Source organism: Pseudophryne corroboree, chromosome 5, assembly GCF_028390025.1.
Source record: "Pseudophryne corroboree isolate aPseCor3 chromosome 5, aPseCor3.hap2, whole genome shotgun sequence".
NCBI classification, from domain to species: Eukaryota; Metazoa; Chordata; class Amphibia; order Anura; family Myobatrachidae; genus Pseudophryne; species Pseudophryne corroboree.
In genome coordinates, this window is record NC_086448.1 from 36,594,338 (window position 1) to 36,617,610 (window position 23,273).

Below are 23,273 nucleotides of genomic sequence, written 5' to 3' on the forward strand. Positions count from 1 at the left end.
GAAGGAGAGGGAGAATAAGCCCCTGTGTATTCCGCAGTGATGAGACTGGGATGGGCGGCTTGCTGTTAGAGAGAAGGAGAGGGAGAATAAGCCCCTGTGTATTCCTCAGTGATGAGACTGGGATGGGCGGCTTGCTGTTAGAGAGGAGGAGAGGGAGAATAAGCCCCTGTGTATTCCTCAGTGATGAGACTGGGATGGGTGGCTTGCTGTTAGAGAGGAGGAGAGGGAGAATAAGCCCCTGTGTATTCCGCAGTGATGAGACTGGGATGGGCGGCTTGCTGTTAGAGAGAAGGAGAGGGAGAATAAGCCCCTGTGTATTCCGCAGTGATGAGACTGGGATGGGCGGCTTGCTGTTAGAGAGGAGGAGAGGGAGAATAAGCCCCTGTGTATTCCGCAGTGATGAGACTGGGATGGGCGGCTTGCTGTTAGAGAGAAGGAGAGGGAGAATAAGCCCCTGTGTATTCCTCAGTGATGAGACTGGGATGGGCGGCTTGCTGTTAGAGAGGAGGAGAGGGAGAATAAGCCCCTGTGTATTCCTCAGTGATGAGACTGGGATGGGTGGCTTGCTGTTAGAGAGAAGGAGAGGGAGAATAAGCCCCTGTGTATTCCTCAGTGATGAGACTGGGATGGGCGGCTTGCTGTTAGAGAGAAGGAGAGGGAGAATAAGCCCCTGTGTATTCCTCAGTGATGAGACTGGGATGGGCGGCTTGCTGTTAGAGAGGAGGAGAGGGAGAATAAGCCCCTGTGTATTCCTCAGTGATGAGACTGGGATGGGTGGCTTGCTGTTAGAGAGAAGGAGAGGGAGAATAAGCCCCTGTGTATTCCTCAGTGATGAGACTGGGATGGGTGGCTTGCTGTTAGAGAGAAGGAGAGGGAGAATAAGCCCCTGTGTATTCCTCAGTGATGAGACTGGGATGGGCGGCTTGCTGTTAGAGAGGAGGAGAGGGAGAATAAGCCCCTGTGTATTCCTCAAGTGATGAGACTGGGATAGGCGGCTTGCTGTTAGAGAGAAGGAGAGGGAGAATAAGCCCCTGTGTATTCCTCAAGTGATGAGACTGGGATGGGCGGCTTGCTGTTAGAGAGAAGGAGAGGGAGAATAAGCCCCTGTGTATTACGCAGTGATGAGACTGGGATGGGCGGCTTGCTGTTAGAGAGGAGGAGAGGGAGAATAAGCCCCTGTGTATTCCTCAGTGATGAGACTGGGATGGGTGGCTTGCTGTTAGAGAGGAGGAGAGGGAGAATAAGCCCCTGTGTATTCCTCAGTGATGAGACTGGGATGGGTGGCTTGCTGTTAGAGAGGAGGAGAGGGAGAATAAGCCCCTGTGTATTCCTCAGTGATGAGACTGGGATGGGTGGCTTGCTGTTAGAGAGGAGGAGAGGGAGAATAAGCCCCTGTGTATTCCTCAGTGATGAGACTGGGATGGGCGGCTTGCTGTTAGAGAGGAGGAGAGGGAGAATAAGCCCCTGTGTATTCCTCAGTGATGAGACTGGGATGGGCGGCTTGCTGTTAGAGAGGAGGAGAGGGAGAATAAGCCCTTGTGTATTCCGCAGTGATGAGACTGGGATGGGTGGCTTGCTGTTGGAGAGAAGGAGAGGGAGAATAAGCCCCTGTGTATTCCGCAGTGATGAGACTGGGATGGGCGGCTTGCTGTTAGAGAGAAGGAGAGGGAGAATAAGCCCCTGTGTATTCCTCAGTGATGAGACTGGGATGGGCGGCTTGCTGTTAGAGAGAAGGAGAGGGAGAATAAGCCCCTGTGTATTCCGCAGTGATGAGACTGGGATGGGTGGCTTGCTGTTAGAGAGGAGGAGAGGGAGAATAAGCCCCTGTGTATTCCTCAGTGATGAGACTGGGATGGGTGGCTTGCTGTTAGAGAGGAGGAGAGGGAGAATAAGCCCCTGTGTATTCCTCAGTGATGAGACTGGGATGGGCGGCTTGCTGTTAGAGAGGAGGAGAGGGAGAATAAGCCCCTGTGTATTCCGCAGTGATGAGACTGGGATGGCGGCTTGCTGTTAGAGAGAAGGAGAGGGAGAATAAGCCCCTGTGTATTCCTCAGTGATGAGACTGGGATGGGTGGCTTGCTGTTAGAGAGGAGGAGAGGGAGAATAAGCCCCTGTGTATTCCGCAGTGATGAGACTGGGATGGGCGGCTTGCTGTTAGAGAGAAGGAGAGGGAGAATAAGCCCCTGTGTATTCCGCAGTGATGAGACTGGGATGGGCGGCTTGCTGTTAGAGAGGAGGAGAGGGAGAATAAGCCCCTGTGTATTTCTCAAGTGATGAGACTGGGATGGGTGGCTTGCTGTTAGAGAGAAGGAGAGGGAGAATAAGCCCCTGTGTATTCCGCAGTGATGAGACTGGGATGGGCGGCTTGCTGTTAGAGAGAAGGAGAGGGAGAATAAGCCCCTGTGTATTCCTCAGTGATGAGACTGGGATGGGTGGCTTGCTGTTAGAGAGAAGGAGAGGGGTAATAAGCTCCTGTGTATTCCTCAGTGATGATTCCGGGATGGGTGGCTTGCTGTTAGAGAGAAGGAGAGGGAGAATAAGCCCCTGTGTATTCCGCAGTGATGAGACTGGGATGGGCGGCTTGCTGTTAGAGAGAAGGAGAGGGAGAATAAGCCCCTGTGTATTCCTCAGTGATGAGACTGGGATGAGCGGCTTGCTGTTAGAGAGAAGGAGAGGGAGAATAAGCCCCTGTGTATTCCTCAGTGATGAGACTGGGATGGGCGGCTTGCTGTTAGAGAGAAGGAGAGGGAGAATAATCCCCTGTGTATTCCTCAGTGATGAGACTGGGATGGGCGGCTTGCTGTTAGAGAGAAGGAGAGGGAGAATAAGCCCCTGTGTATTCCTCAGTGATGAGACTGGGATGGGTGGCTTGCTGTTAGAGAGAAGGAGAGGGAGAATAAGCCCCTGTGTATTCCTCAGTGATGAGACTGGGATGGGCGGCATGCTGTTAGAGAGAAGGAGAGGGAGAATAAGCCCCTGTGTATTCCTCAGTGATGAGATTGGGATGGGCGGCTTGCTGTTAGAGAGAAGGAGAGGGAGAATAAGCCCCTGTGTATTCCTCAGTGATGAGACTGGGATGGGCGGCTTGCTGTTAGAGAGGAGGAGAGGGAGAATAAGCCCCTGTGTATTCCGCAGTGATGAGACTGGGATGGGCGGCTTGCTGTTAGAGAGAAGGAGAGGGAGAATAAGCCCCTGTGTATTCCTCAGTGATGAGACTGGGATGGGCGGCTTGCTGTTAGAGAGAAGGAGAGGGAGAATAAGCCCCTGTGTATTCCTCAGTGATGAGACTGGGATGGGCGGCTTGCTGTTAGAGAGGAGGAGAGGGAGAATAAGCCCCTGTGTATTCCTCAGTGATGAGACTGGGATGGGCGGCTTGCTGTTAGAGAGAAGGAGAGGGAGAATAAGCCCCTGTGTATTCCTCAGTGATGAGATTGGGATGGGCGGCTTGCTGTTAGAGAGAAGGAGAGGGAGAATAAGCCCCTGTGTATTCCGCAGTGATGAGACTGGGATGGGTGGCTTGCTGTTAGAGAGAAGGAGAGGGAGAATAAGCCCCTGTGTATTCCGCAGTGATGAGACTGGGATGGGCGGCTTGCTGTTAGAGAGAAGGAGAGGGAGAATAAGCCCCTGTGTATTCCTCAGTGATGAGACTGGGATGGGCGGCTTGCTGTTAGAGAGAAGGAGAGGGAGAATAAGCCCCTGTGTATTCCTCAGTGATGAGACTGGGATGGGCGGCTTGCTGTTAGAGAGAAGGAGAGGGAGAATAAGCCCCTGTGTATTCCTCAGTGATGAGACTGGGATGGGCGGCTTGCTGTTAGAGAGGAGGAGAGGGAGAATAAGCCCCTGTTTATTCCTCAGTGATGAGACTGGGATGGGTGGCTTGCTGTTAGAGAGTAGGAGAGGGAGAATAAGCCCCTGTGTATTCCGCAGTGATGAGACTGGGATGGGCGGCTTGCTGTTAGAGAGAAGGAGAGGGAGAATAAGCCCCTGTGTATTCCTCAGTGATAAGACTGGGATGGGCGGCTTGCTGTTAGAGAGAAGGAGAGGGAGAATAAGCCCCTGTGTATTCCGCAGTGATGAGACTGGGATGGGCGGCTTGCTGTTAGAGAGGAGGAGAGGGAGAATAAGCCCCTGTGTATTCCTCAAGTGATGAGACTGGGATGGGCGGCTTGCTGTTAGAGAGAAGGAGAGGGAGAATAAGCCCCTGTGTATTCCTCAGTGATGAGACTGGGATGGGTGGCTTGCTGTTAGAGAGAAGGAGAGGGAGAATAAGCCCCTGTGTATTCCTCAGTGATGAGACTGGGATGGGCGGCTTGCTGCTAGAGAGAAGGAGAGGGAGAATAAGCCCCTGTGTATTCCTCAGTGATGAGACTGGGATGGGCGGCTTGCTGCTAGAGAGAAGGAGAGGGAGAATAAGCCCCTGTGTATTCCTCAGTGATGAGACTGGGATGGGCGGCTTGCTGTTAGAGAGAAGGAGAGGTAGAATAAGCCCCTGTGTATAACGCAGTAATGAGACTGGGATGGGCGGCTTGCTGTTAGAGAGAAGGAGAGGGAGAATAAGCCCCTGTGTATTCCTCAGTGATGAGACTGGGATGGGTGGCTTGCTGTTAGAGAGGAGGAGAGGGAGAATAAGCCCCTGTGTATTCCTCAGTGATGAGACTGGGATGGGCGGCTTGCTGTTAGAGAGAAGGAGAGGGAGAATAAGCCCCTGTGTATTCCTCAGTGATGAGACTGGGATGGGCGGCTTGCTGTTAGAGAGGAGGAGAGGGAGAATAAGCCCCTGTGTATTCCTCAGTGATGATTCCGGGATGTGCTGCTTGCTGTTAGAGAGAAGGAGAGGGAGAATAAGCCCCTGTGTATTCCGCAGTGATGAGACTGGGATGGGCGGCTTGCTGTTAGAGAGGAGGAGAGGGAGAATAATCCCCTGTGTATTCCTCAGTGATGAGACTGGGATGGGCGGCTTGCTGTTAGAGAGGAGGAGAGGGAGAATAAGCCCCTGTGTATTCCTCAGTGATGAGACTGGGATGGGTGGCTTGCTGTTAGAGAGGAGGAGAGGGAGAATAAGCCCCTGTGTATTCCTCAGTGATGAGACTGGGATGGGTGGCTTGCTGTTAGAGAGGAGGAGAGGGAGAATAAGCCCCTGTGTATTCCTCAGTGATGAGACTGGGATGGGCGGCTTGCTGTTAGAGAGGACGAGAGGGAGAATAAGCCCCTGTGTATTCCGCAGTGATGAGACTGGGATGGGCGGCTTGCTGTTAGAGAGAAGGAGAGGGAGAATAAGCCCCTGTGTATTCCGCAGTGATGAGACTGGGATGGGCGGCTTGCTGTTAGAGAGGAGGAGAGGGAGAATAAGCCCCTGTGTATTCCTCAGTGATGAGACTGGGATGGGCGGCTTGCTGTTAGAGAGAAGGAGAGGGAGAATAAGCCCCTGTGTATTCCGCAGTGATGAGACTGGGATGGGTGGCTTGCTGTTAGAGAGGAGGAGAGGGAGAATAAGCCCCTGTGTATTCCGCAGTGATGAGACTGGGATGGGCGGCTTGCTGTTAGAGAGGAGAGGGAGAATAAGCCCCTGTGTATTCCGCAGTGATGAGACTGGGATGGGCGGCTTGCTGTTAGAGAGAGGGAGAATAAGCCCCTGTGTATTCCTCAGTGATGATTCCGGGATGGGCTGCTTGCTGTTAGAGAGGAGGAGAGGGAGAATAAGCCCCTGTGTATTCCTCAGTGATGAGACTGGGATGGGCGGCTTGCTGTCAGAGAGGAGGAGAGGTAGAATAAGCCCCTGTGTATTCCTCAGTAATGAGACTGGGATGGGCGGCTTGCTGTTAGAGAGAGGGAGAATAAGCCCCTGTGTATAACGCAGTAATGAGACTGGGATGGGCGGCTTGCTGTTAGAGAGAATGAGAGGGAGAATAAGCCCCTGTGTATTCCTCAGTGATGAGACTGGGATGGGCGGCTTGCTGTTAGAGAGGAGGAGAGGGAGAATAAGCCCCTGTGTATTCCGCAGTGATGAGACTGGGATGGGCGGCTTGCTGTTAGAGAGGAGGAGAGGGAGAATAAGCCCCTGTGTATTCCTCAGTGATGAGACTGGGATGGGCGGCTTGCTGTTAGAGAGGAGGAGAGGGAGAATAAGCCCCTGTGTATTCCTCAGTGATGAGACTGGGATGGGTGGCTTGCTGTTAGAGAGGAGGAGAGGGAGAATAAGCCCCTGTGTATTCCTCAGTGATGAGACTGGGATGGGTGGCTTGCTGTTAGAGAGGAGGAGAGGGAGAATAAGCCCCTGTGTATTCCTCAGTGATGAGACTGGGATGGGTGGCTTGCTGTTAGAGAGAAGGAGAGGGAGAATAAGCCCCTGTGTATTCCGCAGTGATGAGACTGGGATGGGTGGCTTGCTGTTAGAGAGAAGGAGAGGGAGAATAATCCCCTGTGTATTCCTCAGTGATGAGACTGGGATGGGCGGCTTGCTGTTAGAGAGAAGGAGAGGGAGAATAAGCCCCTGTGTATTCCGCAGTGATGAGACTGGGATGGGTGGCTTGCTGTTAGAGAGAAGGAGAGGGAGAATAAGCCCCTGTGTATTCCGCAGTGATGAGACTGGGATGGGCGGCTTGCTGTTAGAGAGAAGGAGAGGGAGAATAAGCCCCTGTGTATTCCGCAGTGATGAGACTGGGATGGGCGGCTTGCTGTTAGAGAGAAGGAGAGGGAGAATAAGCCCCTGTGTATTCCTCAGTGATGAGACTGGGATGGGTGGCTTGCTGTTAGAGAGGAGGAGAGGGAGAATAAGCCCCTGTTTATTCCTCAGTGATGAGACTGGGATGGGTGGCTTGCTGTTAGAGAGGAGGAGAGGGAGAATAAGCCCCTGTGTATTCCTCAGTGATGAGACTGGGATGGGCGGCTTGCTGTTAGAGAGGAGGAGAGGGAGAATAAGCCCCTGTGTATTCCTCAGTGATGAGACTGGGATGGGCGGCTTGCTGTTAGAGAGAAGGAGAGGGAGAATAAGCCCCTGTGTATTCCGCAGTGATGAGACTGGGATGGGTGGCTTGCTGTTAGAGAGGAGGAGAGGGAGAATAAGCCCCTGTGTATTCCTCAGTGATGAGACTGGGATGGGCGGCTTGCTGTTAGAGAGAAGGAGAGGGGTTATAAGCTCCTGTGTATTCCTCAGTGATGATTCCGGGATGGGTGGCTTGCTGTTAGAGAGAAGGAGAGGGAGAATAAGCCCCTGTGTATTCCTCAGTGATGAGACTGGGATGGGCGGCTTGCTGTTAGAGAGGAGGAGAGGGAGAATAAGCCCCTGTGTATTCCTCAGTGATGATTCCGGGATGGGTGGCTTGCTGTTAGAGAGAAGGAGAGGGAGAATAAGTCCCTGTGTATTCCTCAGTGATGATTCCGGGATGGGTGGCTTGCTGTTAGAGAGAAGGAGAGGGAGAATAAGCCCCTGTATATTCCGCAGTGATGAGACTGGGATGGGTGGCTTGCTGTTAGAGAGAAGGAGAGGGAGAATAAGCCCCTGTATATTCCGCAGTGATGAGACTGGGATGGGTGGCTTGCTGTTAGAGAGAAGGAGAGGGAGAATAAGCCCCTGTGTATTCCGCAGTGATGAGACTGGGATGGGCGGCTTGCTGTTAGAGAGAAGGAGAGGGAGAATAAGCCCCTGTATATTCCGCAGTGATGAGACTGGGATGGGTGGCTTGCTGTTAGAGAGAAGGAGAGGGAGAATAAGCCCCTGTATATTCCGCAGTGATGAGACTGGGATGGGCGGCTTGCTGTTAGAGAGAAGGAGAGGGAGAATAAGCCCCTGTGTATTCCTCAGTGATGAGACTGGGATGGGCGGCTTGCTGTTAGAGAGAAGGAGAGGGAGAATAAGCCCCTGTGTATTCCTCAGTGATGAGACTGGGATGGGCGGCTTGCTGTTAGAGAGAAGGAGAGGGAGAATATGCCCCTGTGTATTCCTCAGTGATGAGACTGGGATGGGTGGCTTGCTGTTAGAGAGGAGGAGAGGGAGAATAAGCCCCTGTGTATTCCGCAGTGATGAGACTGGGATGGGCGGCTTGCTGTTAGAGAGAAGGAGAGGGAGAATAAGCCCCTGTGTATTCCGCAGTGATGAGACTGGGATGGGCGGCTTGCTGTTAGAGAGGAGGAGAGGGAGAATAAGCCCCTGTGTATTTCTCAAGTGATGAGACTGGGATGGGTGGCTTGCTGTTAGAGAGAAGGAGAGGGAGAATAATCCCCTGTGTATTCCTCAGTGATGAGACTGGGATGGGCGGCTTGCTGTTAGAGAGAAGGAGAGGGAGAATAAGCCCCTGTGTATTCCGCAGTGATGAGACTGGGATGGGCGGCTTGCTGTTAGAGAGAAGGAGAGGGAGAATAAGCCCCTGTGTATTCCTCAGTGATGAGACTGGGATGGGTGGCTTGCTGTTAGAGAGAAGGAGAGGGGTAATAAGCTCCTGTGTATTCCTCAGTGATGATTCCGGGATGGGTGGCTTGCTGTTAGAGAGAAGGAGAGGGAGAATAAGCCCCTGTGTATTCCGCAGTGATGAGACTGGGATGGGCGGCTTGCTGTTAGAGAGAAGGAGAGGGAGAATAAGCCCCTGTGTATTCCTCAGTGATGAGACTGGGATGGGCGGCTTGCTGTTAGAGAGAAGGAGAGGGAGAATAAGCCCCTGTGTATTACTCAGTGATGAGACTGGGATGGGCGGCTTGCTATTAGAGAGGAGGAGAGGGAGAATAAGCCCCTGTGTATTCCTCAGTGATGAGACTGGGATGGGTGGCTTGCTGTTAGAGAGAAGGAGAGGGAGAATAAGCCCCTGTGTATTCCGCAGTGATGAGACTGGGATGGGCGGCTTGCTGTTAGAGAGAAGGAGAGGGAGAATAAGCCCCTGTGTATTCCTCAGTGATGAGACTGGGATGGGCGGCTTGCTGTTAGAGAGGAGGAGAGGGAGAATAAGCCCCTGTGTATTCCGCAGTGATGAGATTGAGTTGGGCGGCTTGCTGTTAGAGAGAAGGAGAGGGAGAATAAGCCCCTGTGTATTCCTCAAGTGATGAGACTGGGATGGGTGGCTTGCTGTTAGAGAGGAGGAGAGGGAGAATAAGCCCCTGTTTATTCCTCAGTGATGAGACTGGGATGGGTGGCTTGCTGTTAGAGAGTAGGAGAGGGAGAATAAGCCCCTGTGTATTCCGCAGTGATGAGACTGGGATGGGCGGCTTGCTGTTAGAGAGGAGGAGAGGGAGAATAAGCCCCTGTGTATTCCTCAAGTGATGAGACTGGGATGGGTGGCTTGCTGTTAGAGAGTAGGAGAGGGAGAATAAGCCCCTGTGTATTCCGCAGTGATGAGACTGGGATGGGCGGCTTGCTGTTAGAGAGAAGGAGAGGGAGAATAAGCCCCTGTGTATTCCGCAGTGATGAGACTGGGATGGGCGGCTTGCTGTTAGAGAGAAGGAGAGGGAGAATAAGCCCCTGTGTATTCCGCAGTGATGAGACTGGGATGGGCGGCTTGCTGTTAGAGAGGAGGAGAGGGAGAATAAGCCCCTGTGTATTCCTCAAGTGATGAGACTGGGATGGGCGGCTTGCTGTTAGAGAGAAGGAGAGGGAGAATAAGCCCCTGTGTATTCCTCAGTGATGAGACTGGGATGGGTGGCTTGCTGTTAGAGAGAAGGAGAGGGAGAATAAGCCCCTGTGTATTCCTCAGTGATGAGACTGGGATGGGTGGCTTGCTGTTAGAGAGAAGGAGAGGGAGAATAAGCCCCTGTGTATTCCTCAGTGATAAGACTGGGATGGGCGGCTTGCTGTTAGAGAGAAGGAGAGGGAGAATAAGCCCCTGTGTATTCCGCAGTGATGAGACTGGGATGGGCGGCTTGCTGTTAGAGAGGAGGAGAGGGAGAATAAGCCCCTGTGTATTCCTCAAGTGATGAGACTGGGATGGGCGGCTTGCTGTTAGAGAGAAGGAGAGGGAGAATAAGCCCCTGTGTATTCCTCAGTGATGAGACTGGGATGGGTGGCTTGCTGTTAGAGAGAAGGAGAGGGAGAATAAGCCCCTGTGTATTCCTCAGTGATGAGACTGGGATGGGCGGCTTGCTGTTAGAGAGAAGGAGAGGGAGAATAAGCCCCTGTATATTCCGCAGTGATGAGACTGGGATGGGTGGCTTGCTGTTAGAGAGAAGGAGAGGGAGAATAAGCCCCTGTGTATTCCGCAGTGATGAGACTGGGATGGGTGGCTTGCTGTTAGAGAGAAGGAGAGGGAGAATAAGCCCCTGTGTATTCCGCAGTGATGAGACTGGGATGGGTGGCTTGCTGTTAGAGAGGAGGAGAGGGAGAATAAGCCCCTGTGTATTCCGCAGTGATGAGACTGGGATGGGCGGCTTGCTGTTAGAGAGGAGGAGAGGGAGAATAAGCCCCTGTGTATTCCTCAGTGATGAGACTGGGATGGGCGGCTTGCTGTTAGAGAGGAGGAGAGGGAGAATAAGCCCCTGTGTATTCCTCAAGTGATGAGACTGGGATGGGCGGCTTGCTGTTAGAGAGGAGGAGAGGGAGAATAAGCCCCTGTGTATTCCGCAGTGATGAGACTGGGATGGGCGGCTTGCTGTTAGAGAGAAGGAGAGGGAGAATAAGCCCCTGTGTATTCCTCAGTGATGAGACTGGGATGGGCGGCTTGCTGTTAGAGAGAAGGAGAGGGAGAATAAGCCCCTGTGTATTCCGCACTGATGAGACTGGGATGGGTGGCTTGCTGTTAGAGAGGAGGAGAGGGAGAATAAGCCCCTGTGTATTCCTCAGTGATGAGACTGGGATGGGCGGCTTGCTGTTAGAGAGAAGGAGAGGGAGAATAAGCCCCTGTGTATTCCTCAGTGATGAGACTGGGATGGGCGGCTTGCTGTTAGAGAGAAGGAGAGGGAGAATAAGCCCCTGTGTATTCCTCAGTGATGAGACTGGGATGGGCGGCTTGCTGTTAGAGAGGAGGAGAGGGAGAATAAGCCCCTGTGTATTCCGCAGTGATGAGACTGGGATGGGTGGCTTGCTGTTAGAGAGGAGGAGAGGGAGAATAAGCCCCTGTGTATTCCGCAGTGATGAGACTGGGATGGGCGGCTTGCTGTTAGAGAGAAGGAGAGGGAGAATAAGCCCCTGTGTATTCCTCAGTGATGAGACTGGGATGGGCTGCTTGCTGTTAGAGAGAAGGAGAGGGAGAATAAGCCCCTGTGTATTCCGCAGTGATGAGACTGGGATGGGTGGCTTGCTGTTAGAGAGAAGGAGAGGGAGAATAAGCCCCTGTGTATTCCGCAGTGATGAGACTGGGATGGGCGGCTTGCTGTTAGAGAGAAGGAGAGGGAGAATAAGCCCCTGTGTATTCCTCAGTGATGAGACTGGGATGGGCGGCTTGCTGTTAGAGAGAAGGAGAGGGAGAATAAGCCCCTGTGTATTCCTCAGTGATGAGACTGGGATGGGCGGCTTGCTGTTAGAGAGGAGGAGAGGGAGAATAAGCCCCTGTGTATTCCGCAGTGATGAGACTGGGATGGGTGGCTTGCTGTTAGAGAGATGGGAGGGAGAATAAGCCCCTGTGTATTCCTCAGTGATGATTCCGGGATGGGCTGCTTTCTGCACCGGTGAAGTGTCTCCTCAGACAGTCGGCCTTAATGATGTAACATAGTAACATAGTATCTGAGGTTGAAAAAAGACAATTGTCCATCGAGTTCAACCTATTTGTGGTGTCCTATGCATGATGATTTGACTAAAGTTTCTGACTGATGCTGCTGTCAGCCATTGCATTTTATCCCTATTTATAGTAACTATAATGCATGACTATGCACCATACCCCTGGATATCCTTATCCATTAGGAATTTATCTAACCCATTCTTAAAGGTGTTGACAGATTCCGCCATTACAACTCCCTCGGGCAGGGAATTCCAAACACGTATTGTCCTTACCGTGAAAAAGCCTTTACGCCGTATTGTGCGGAATCTCCTCTCCTCTAACCTGAGCGAGTGTCCACGAGTCCTCGGTGTTGATCTAACCAAAAACAGGTCCCGCGCAAGCTCTGTGTATTGTCCCCTTATATATTTGTAGATGTTGATCATATCCCCTCTTAGTCTCCGCTTTTCCAATGTAAACATGCCTAGTCTTTCAAGCCTTTCCTTGTATTCCATCGTTTCCATGCCTTTAATTAGTTTGGTCGCCCTCCTCTGTACCTTTTCAAGCTCCAGGATATCCTTTTTGTAGTACGGTGCCCAGAACTGTACACAGTATTCAAGGTGTGGCCTCACTAGTGATTTATATAACGGGAGTATAATACTCTCGTCCCTAGCATCAATACCCCGTTTTATGCATGCTAATATCTTATTAGCCTTCTTTGCTGCAGTCCTACTTTGGGTACTACTGCTTAGCTTGCTATCTATGAGTACACCTAAGTCCTTTTCCAGTACAGAATCCCCTAGTTTTACCCCATTTAGTAGGTAGGTGTAATTTTTGTTCTTGTTACCACAGTGCATTACCTTACACTTGTCTGTGTTGAAGCGCATTCTCCATTTGGCTGCCCATGGTTCTAATTTAATTAAGTCGTTCTGAAGAGACTCGGCATCCTCCTCTGTATTTATAGCCTTACACAATTTGGTATCATCTGCAAAAATTGACACCATGCTCTCTAGACCTTCTGTTAGGTCGTTAATGAAAATATTGAACAATAGCGGTCCTAATACTGAGCCTTGCGGCACACCACTTAGCACTTCAGTCCAAGTTGAAAAAGATCCATTACCAACAACGCGCTGCTTCCTATTATCTAACCAGTTTTTGACCCAAGTGCATATTATGCTTCCTAGCCCTGATTCTTGTAGCTTGTATATAAGTCTCATGTGTGGTACAGTATCAAACGCTTTGGCAAAGTCTAAAAAGATTACAGCCACGTCTTTACCCTGATCTAGGTTTGCGCTTACTGTTTCATAAAAGCCAAGTAAGTTGGTTTGACAGGATCTGTCCTTCATAAACCCATGTTGATTCCTTTTAATGACCTTATTGGTTTCAAGGAACTTCTGAATACTATCTCTTAGAATACCTTCCAATACTTTCCCCACTATAGATGTAAGACTAACTGGTCTATAATTACCTGGTTCAGCTTTACTTCCCTTTTTGAATATAGGCACTACTTCCGCTATACGCCAGTCTTTGGGAACCATACCTGATATAACTGAATCCTCAAAGATCAAAGATAGCGGTTTTGCCAGTTCAGAGTGAAGCTCCATTAGAACCCTTGGATGAATACCATCGGGCCCTGGTGATTTATTAATCTTTAAATGTTTTAATCGGTCACAGACTACTTCCTCGCTTAAATAAGTACCTATCAGTGTGATATTGTCCTTATTGAGATTGTGTGTCAGTCCCTGAATTGGGTCCTCTCTAGTGAATACTGTTGAAAAAAACTCATTTAGTGTGTCCGCTATGTCATTATCATTTTTGCTTAAGACTCCCAACTTGTCTTTCAAAGGGCCTATACTCTCCTTTTTTAATCTCTTGCTATTGATGTATTTAAAGAATTTTTTGGGATTCGCTTTGCTTTCCTTTGCTACTAGTTTTTCAGTTTCTACTTTAGCCGCTCTTATTTTCTTTTTGCAATTTTTGTTACATTCCTTATAGTGCTGAAATGACTCTGCTTCCCCGTCAGATTTGTATTTTTTAAATGCTCGCTTTTTCTTGCCCATAAGTTCCTTAATCTTTTTGTTAAGCCACATCGGTTTATGATTTTTATTCCCTTTTTTGCTACTCATAGGAATATATTTGAGTGTATTTTTAGCTAGCAGGAATTTTAGTACCTCCCATTTCTCCGTAGTATTTTTTCCTAAAAACAAACCTTCCCATTCAATATCCCTGAAAAATACCCTCATCATTTCAAAATTTGCTTTGCTAAAGTTTAAAGTCCTAGTTGAGCCAGTATAGGGCTGTTTGTAGAAACTGATATTGAATGTGACCATATTATGGTCGCTGTTTCCTATGGGTTCCCCTACTATAATACCCGATACCAAATCCTGATTGTTTGTTAATACCAGGTCTAAGATTGCATTGTACCTAGTTGGTTCCTCAATTAGTTGGACTAGGTAGTTATCATTTAGTGTGTTTAAAAACATACTGCCCCTAGCAGTATCACATGAATCGTTTTTCCAGTTTATCTCTGGATAGTTAAAATCTCCCATCACTACTATGTCTCCTACTCCTGCTGCTTTTTCAATTTGCTTTAGTAACAATTCATCATCAGATGCGTTGATACCAGGCGGCCTATAGCATACACCCAATACTAACTTTTTTGTTCCTTTTTCCCCGCATGCAATTTCTACCCATAATGTCTCAACAGTGTCTACAGTCCCCTCCTGAGTATCTTCCCATATATTAGGTTTTAAAAACGGCTTTACGTACAGACACACCCCTCCACCCTTTTTATTTAGTCTGTCTCTCCTAAACAGTGTATAGCCCTCTAGATTGACTGTCCAATCATGAGATTCATCCCACCAAGTTTCAGTAATGCCTATAATATCATACTGTTTGCTTGCTGCAAGTATTTCTAGTTCACCCTTTTTACCAGTAATGCTTCTGGCGTTTACATACATACAACTAAGATAAGTATTTTCCCTTGCATTAGGGACATCTTTCACCTTATGTGGCAAGGATGACCTGTAATCGTCATTGGTTAGTGCTTTGGTAAAATCCCTTTTAGTACCCATGTTAGTAACCTTACTGCCTGCTCTTACCCTCCCCCCAACTTCTCCCCCATTTCGTTTACTACCGCCATCCCCACTATTCTCACTGCATGACCCGTAGTTTTTAGCTAAACCCTCCCCCCAGGCTCCTAGTTTAAAATCTCCTCCAACCTTCTAACCATCCTTCCCCCCAGCACCGCTGCCCCCTCCTCAGTCAGGTGCAATCCGTCACGACAAAAGAGATGGCGCCTGACTGAGAAGTCCGCCCAGTGTTCCAGGAACACAAACCCCTCTTTCCTGCACCAATCCCTAAGCCACACATTTACCTCCCTAATCTCCCTCTGCCTCCCTGGACTAGCGCGTGGCACGGGTAATAATTCCGAGAATATTACCTTAGATGTCCTTGCCTTCAGTTTCTTTCCTAAGTCCCTATAGTCTTTCTTAAGGACATCCCACCTTCCGCTAACTTTGTCATTGGTGCCAACGTGCACCAAGACCGCCGGGTCTTTGCCAGCCCCTCCCAACAATCTATCTACCCGGTCCGCGATGTGCCGTACCCGAGCACCCGGGAGACAACAGACTGTACGGCGATCACGGTCCCGGTAGCAGATTGCCCTATCTGCCTTCCTGATGATAGAATCCCCTACCACCACCATTTGACTAGGTACCTCTCTATCTTTTATGTGTTTGTCTGCTGCTACGTGAATGAGGAAGACTCTGCAGCTCTGTACTGACAACAGCCAGCAGATCACACCGGTTCTCCCCCCAGTTACGTCTCACAGTGCAGGGAAATATTACACCTCTCATCGCATTTGGGACAGAATGAGCGCCTTCCTGATCTGTCCTCACTCCAGTGCCCTCTATTACATCCATGCAAGTCCCACATCTGTCCACACTCCAGTGCCCTCTACTACATCCATGCAAGTCCCACACCTGTCCACACTCCAGTGCCCTCTACTACATCCATGCAAGTCCCACACCTGTCCACACTCCAGTGCCCTCTATTACATCCATGCAAGTCCCACATCTGTCCACACTCCAGTGCCCTCTACTACATCCATGCAAGTCCCACATGGTTCCGGGTCCGCACATCACTGCTGTCCTGGGAAAATTGGGGCTGTTTTGGGTATATTTACTAAACTGCTGATTTATAGAGGTGAAGATGTTGACCATAGCAACCAATAACATTCTACTTATCATTTATGTTGCACCTTCTAGGAGATAATAGCTGGAATCTGATTGGTTGCTATGGCCATCATCTCCACAGAGATTTCTTGGCCTCTTGGTAGCCCCTGCGGCGGCCGGCTTGCGCTACCCTTGGATCTTGGAGCGGGCCAGTGGTGTGGGGATGATCCGATACGTTGTCCTGTGACGCAGTTAGGATTAGTAATGCAGCAGGAAGCGTGACGCCACCAGCTGCATTACCGTATTAGTGCTGTCTCTGCTGCTTCTATGTAAGCAGCAGTGATAGCACCTCCAACCACTTCGGCACCAGGCCCAATGTGCAGGGGGAGTTTTGGGCGGGGCGTGTCCAAAAATCTAAATTGCAGTGTAAGAGCAAAGCTGCCAGCACCTCTGGGCTACATGCAGAAGCAGACGTTATTTACCCTGCAGGCAAAACTAATATACGGGTTGTTCCAGGTGCAAAGTTACTTTGCTCCCAACTCAGAACCTACCTATAAGACACAAATCGGATGTCCGTCGTATACTCACAATTATACCGCTCATATATACATACTCTTAGGAGGCCTAGCTAATTGGCAGCTGGTCTGAAAGTGGATACTATAAGGATAACCGGGGCTTCTGTCACACATTACTGTAAGTGTGCGGCATACGTCTAACGATTGCTCTGTAATACCAGCTGTCTCTCATATGGGATCTAGTGGGGGCTCTGCTAACACCACAGCCCCCTCCCCCCACCCCAGGGGGAATTATAGATGCTCCCCTCGTTATTACTGTATGTTACAGCATGAAACATTTTATACAATCATTCTTATGTTATGACTTCACGTTGTGCAAGCGACAAGGGTGATGAGTTGTCGTTATGTTATAGTTGTGTTGGGCGCTGTGTGTTCTATAAAGAAATGGGTGGGTTGCAGGTACAGTATCTTCTGCTGCCTGAACAAATATGGGGGGGATTACCGATCGGACGCTGCAGAAAGTGCGGCCCTTATTATACAGAGACAGACTCAGTTGCGCACAGATATACAAATGTCGCACACCATATGTATCAGCGTAAGCTGGCGATGTAGTGTCCCTCCCTGGGGATTTATTCATGGGAGGAAGATGCACAGTTTGGAGGGAGACACTGAGGCGCCTGGGACCTGATGCCTCGAGAGTCGCTGTTTGGCACAGAGGAAGTCACAGTGTATGAGGGCACATCAGTAGTAAGGCATGTGTCCATTTGGTGCAATAAAGATGGGTCCACGGTTATCTTGGCTAGTTTGCTGCACCTAGGCACACCATGGTTTATTAACATAAACCCCTCATCTATTGTTCTCAGCTGCAGTACAATACAGAGAGAACAATACATCAGGGGATTAAGTAATTACAGCAGGGGATTAAGTCCGACTGCCCAGTCTCCGTTAATCCTATTAAAGGTCAAGATAAACATGGACCCATCTGTATCTGTGATGGGTTATATCACCTTTGCCTCGCACAGGACCTGGCTCTCCGAAGCCACAGTAACAAGGGACACATGTGTATGCTGGGAACCGAGATTCCGTAGCGATCACCAGGCCATATAAAGTCTCATACCCAACCTGTGGAGAGCAGCTTATTCCGCAGTACATACAGAGCAACAGCCGCACTCTTGCTGTTCCTAGTACCCACATTTATCTTGGGATGGGAATATAAATACTTTCTCATATCAGCTCCCACTGTATTACTTCCATTGGAGGGGTCTTAGGCTCCTTGCACCCACGTTATTCTGCAGTAACTCCGTACACCGTCCTTCTCCATCGCTGGGCTTGTGGAATAAGCAGAAGTACAGTACTGTACCTGCACAACGCTGTAAGTGATCATTTATCATACTGTGATCACCACGTTTCATGGGACACCCGGAGTCTGCACTGGTTTATATGACAGACATTGGTCAGATACTGACATTTATTAGTTACGTTGCGTTATTTCCTGTAGTATATAACAGGATCAATTGTGTGCCGTCTGCTCTGTTACAGCATGATTTGTGTAAGTTTAGATTATAACTATGTTATAAAATATGCTATGTGTGGCACTGTGTTGGTTTTAAAGTTTGCCATGAAAAATGACTCGGATGCTTATCTGTTGTCCCCTTAACTTCTTGGCACCCATCTGTGAAGCGCATCGGAGAGGCCAGCGTGGAGGGAGTGTTAAATCAGCTTGTCCTGGAACACCTGCAGTTGGCTCCTCTCCAGTGGGGTAAGTGAAGTCTGCATGGTAGAGACCCATCATTATTGTGTCTTTTATTGTCACACCAACTGTGTTTATGTCACAGCAGTACTGCGTATGCCTTCTCTATTCTCAGCCCACCAACCTCTGTGCCCTAGTATCATCACCTCACCACCATCTGTTCCCTAGTATCATCACCTCACCACCATCTGTTCCCTAGTATCATCACCTCACCACCATCTGTTCCCTAGTATCATCACCTCACCACCATCTGTTCCCTAGTATCATCACCTCACCACCATCTGTTCCCTAGTATCACCTCACCACCATCTGTGCCCTAGTATCATCACCTCACCACCATCTGTGCCCTAGTATCATCACCTCACCACCATCTGTTCCCTAGTATCACCTCACCACCATCTGTTCCCTAGTATCATCACCTCACCACCATCTGTTCCCTAGTATCATCACCTCACCACCATCTGTTCCCTAGTATCATCACCTCACCACCATCTGTTCCCTAGTATCATCACCTCACCACCATCTGTTCCCTAATATCATCACCTCACCACCATCTGTTCCCTAGTATCACCTCACCACCATCTGTTCCCTAGTATCATCACCTCACCACCATCTGTTCCCTAGTATCATCACCTCACCACCATCTGTTCCCTAGTATCATCACCTCACCACCATCTGTTCCCTAGTATCATCACCTCACCACCATCTGTTCCCTAGTATCATCACCTCACCACCATCTGTTCCCTAGTATCATCGCCTCACCACCATCTGTTCCCTAGTATCATCACCTCACCACCATCTGTTCCCTAGTATCATCACCTCACCACCATCTGTTCCCTAGTATCACCTCACCACCATCTGTTCCCTAGTATCATCACCTCACCACCATCTGTTCCCTAGTATCATCGCCTCACCACCATCTGTTCCCTAGTATCATCACCTCACCACCATCTGTTCCCTAGTATCATCACCTCACCACCATCTGTTCCCTAGTATCATTACCTCACCACCATCTGTTCCCTAATATCATCACCTCACCACCATCTGTTCCCTAGTATCATCACCTCACCACCATCTGTTCCCTAGTATCATCACCTCACCACCATCTGTTCCCTAGTATCATCACCTCACCACCATCTGTTCCCTAGTATCATCGCCTCACCACCATCTGTTCCCTAGTATCATCACCTCACCACCATCTGTTCCCTAGTATCATCACCTCACCACCATCTGTTCCCTAGTATCATCACCTCACCACCATCTGTTCCCTAGTATCATCACCTCACTACCATCTGTTCCCTAGTATCATCGCCTCACCACCATCTGTTCCCTAGTATCATCACCTCACCACCATCTGTTCCCTAGTATCATCACCTCACCACCATCTGTTCCCTAGTATCATCACCTCACCACCATCTGTTCCCTAGTATCACCTCACCACCATCTGTTCCCTAATATCATCACCTCACCACCATCTGTTCCCTAGTATCATCACCTCACCACCATCTGTTCCCTAGTATCATCACCTCACCACCATCTGTTCCCTAGTATCATCACCTCACCACCATCTGTTCCCTAGTATCATCGCCTCACCACCATCTGTTCCCTAGTATCATCACCTCACCACCATCTGTTCCCTAGTATCATCACCTCACCACCATCTGTTCCCTAGTATCATCACCTCACCACCATCTGTTCCCTAGTATCATCACCTCACCACCATCTGTTCCCTAATATCACCTCACCACCATCTGTTCCCTAATATCATCACCTCACCACCATCTGTTCCCTAGTATCATTACCTCACCACCATCTGTTCCCTAATATCACCTCACCACCATCTGTTCCCTAATATCATCACCTCACCACCATCTGTTCCCTAATATCATCACCTCACCACCATCTGTTCCCTAATATCATCACCTCACCACCATCTGTTCCCTAATATCATCACCTCACCACCATCTGTTCCCTAGTATCATCACCTCACCACCATCTGTTCCCTAATATCACCTCACCACCATCTGTTCCCTAGTATCATCACCTCACTACCATCTGTTCCCTAGTATCATCACCTCACCACCATCTGTTCCCTAGTATCATCACCTCACCACCATCTGTTCCCTAGTATCATCACCTCACCACCATCTGTTCCCTAGTATCATCACCTCACCACCATCTGTTCCCTAGTATCATCACCTCACCACCATCTGTTCCCTAGTATCATCACCTCACCACCATGTGTTCCCTAGTATCATCACCTCACCACCATCTGTTCCCTAGTATCATCACCTCACCACCATCTGTTCCCTAGTATCATCACCTCACCACCATCTGTTCCCTAATATCACCTCACCACCATCTGTTCCCTAATATCATCACCTCACCACCATCTGTTCCCTAGTATCATTACCTCACCACCATCTGTTCCCTAATATCACCTCACCACCATCTGTTCCCTAATATCATCACCTCACCACCATCTGTTCCCTAGTATCACCTCACCACCATCTGTTCCCTAGTATCATCACCTCACCACCATCTGTTCCCTAGTATCATCGCCTCACCACCATCTGTTCCCTAGTATCATCACCTCACCACCATCTGTTCCCTAGTATCATCACCTCACCACCATCTGTTCCCTAGTATCATTACCTCACCACCATCTGTTCCCTAATATCATCACCTCACCACCATCTGTTCCCTAGTATCATCACCTCACCACCATCTGTTCCCTAGTATCATCACCTCACCACCATCTGTTCCCTAATATCACCTCACCACCATCTGTTCCCTAATATCATCACCTCACCACCATCTGTTCCCTAGTATCATCACCTCACCACCATCTGTTCCCTAGTATCATCACCTCACCACCATCTGTTCCCTAGTATCATCACCTCACCACCATCTGTTCCCTAGTATCATCGCCTCACCACCATCTGTTCCCTAGTATCATCACCTCACCACCGTCTGTTCCCTAGTATCATCACCTCACCACCATCTGTTCCCTAGTATCATCACCTCACCACCATCTGTTCCCTAGTATCATCACCTCACCACCATCTGTTCCCTAATATCACCTCACCACCATCTGTTCCCTAATATCATCACCTCACCACCATCTGTTCCCTAGTATCATTACCTCACCACCATCTGTTCCCTAATATCACCTCACCACCATCTGTTCCCTAATATCATCACCTCACCACCATCTGTTCCCTAATATCATCACCTCACCACCATCTGTTCCCTAATATCATCACCTCACCACCATCTGTTCCCTAGTATCATCACCTCACCACCATCTGTTCCCTAATATCACCTCACCACCATCTGTTCCCTAGTATCATCACCTCACTACCATCTGTTCCCTAGTATCATCACCTCACCACCATCTGTTCCCTAGTATCATCACCTCACCACCATCTGTTCCCTAGTATCATCACCTCACCACCATCTGTTCCCTAGTATCATCACCTCACCACCATCTGTTCCCTAGTATCATCACCTCACCACCATCTGTTCCCTAGTATCATCACCTCACCACCATCTGTTCCCTAGTATCATCACCTCACCACCATCTGTTCCCTAGTATCATCACCTCACCACCATCTGTTCCCTAATATCACCTCACCACCATCTGTTCCCTAATATTACCTCACCAGCCTCTGCCCTCTCATATCATCCCACCAGCCACTGTTCTCTCGTGTCATCCCACCAGCCTCTGTCCTCTCATATCATCCCACCAGCCTCTGCCCTCTCATATCATCCCAACAGCCTCTGCCCTCTCATATCATCCCAACAGCCGCTGTCCTCTCATATCATCCCAACAGCCTCTACCCTATGTATTCTTATCCCACCAGCCTCTGTGCTCTAGTATCACCCCACCAGCCTCTGCCCTCTTATATCATTCCACCAGCCACTGTTCTCGTGTCATCCCACCAGCCTCTGACCGTTCTATTGTCATCCCACCAGCCTCTGACCATTCTATTGTCATCCCACCAGCCTCTGTCCCCTCATATCATCCCACCAGCCTCTGTGCTCTAGTATCACCCCACCAGCCTCTGCCCTCTCATGTCATTCCACCAGTTCCTACACTCTTGTGTTATCCCACTAGTTTTTGTCCTCTCATTTCATCCCACCAGCCTGTGTCATTTTGTATCATCCCTCCAATCTCTGTCCTCTCTACTCTCATCGAACCAGCCTCTATACTCTAATATCACCCCACCAGTTTCTGCCTTCTCTGTTCTCATCGCACCTCCTCCTGCCTCCTCTATTCTCACCCCACCTCCTCCCTCCTCTATTCTCACCCCACCTCCTCCTGCCCCCTTTATTCTCATCCCACCAGCCTCTGTCCTCTCTACTCTCATCCCACCAGCCTCTGTCCTCTCTACTCTCATCCCACCAGCCTTTATTCTCTAATATCACCCCACCAGCCTCTATTCTCTAATATCACCCCACCAGTCTCTGCCTTCTCTATTCTCATTGCACCTCCTCCTGCCCCTTCTATTCTCATTGCACCTCCTCCTGCCCCTTCTATTCTCATTGCACCTCCTCCTGCCCCCTCTATTCTCATCCCACCAGCCTCTGTCCTCTCTACTCTCATCCCACCAGCCTCTATTCTCTAATATCACCCCACCAGTCTCTGCCTTCTCTGTTCTCATCACACCTCCTCCTGCCCCGTCTAATCTCATCCCACCAGCCTTTGTCCTTGCTATTCTCATCCCACCAGCCTCTATTCTCGCTATTCTCATCCCACCAGCCTCTGTTCTCATCCCACCAGCCTCTGTCCTCGCTATTCTCATCCCACCAGCCCCTGCCCTCGCTATTCTCATCACACCAGCCTCTGCTCTCTCTATTCTCATCACACCAGCCTCTGCTCTCTCTATTCTCATCACACCAGCCTCTGCTCTCTCTATTCTCATCACACCAGTATCTGGTCTCGTCTCACCAGCCTCTGTCCTCTGGTCTTGTACCACCAGCCTCTGTCTTCTCTATTCTTATCCCACCAGCCTCTGTCCTCGCTATTCTCATCCCACCAGCCTCTGGTCTTGTCCCCACCAGCATCTGTCCAATGGTCTCATCCCACTAGCCTCTGTCCTCAGTATTCTCATCCCATCAGAACCTGGTCTCCTCTCACCAGCCTCTGGTCTTCTCCCTTCAGCCTCTGTCCTCTCTATTCTCATCCATCAGCCTCTGTCCTCTGGTCTTGTCTCACCAG

The 23,273-nt window shown here is 49.7% G+C and overlaps 1 protein-coding gene across 2 annotated transcripts in view; it reads left to right on the forward strand.

Annotated features, from left to right (window-relative positions):
* TRAPPC9 (trafficking protein particle complex subunit 9) overlaps positions 1-23,273 on the forward strand; it is a 1,110,831-nt gene that overhangs the window by 576,135 nt on the left and 511,423 nt on the right. For both annotated transcript variants that reach the window (XM_063921220.1, XM_063921221.1), the window contains exon 21: positions 17,967-18,058. In XM_063921220.1, the coding sequence (XP_063777290.1) occupies positions 17,967-18,058 (92 nt within the window). The remainder of the gene's footprint in view (positions 1-17,966; positions 18,059-23,273) is intronic.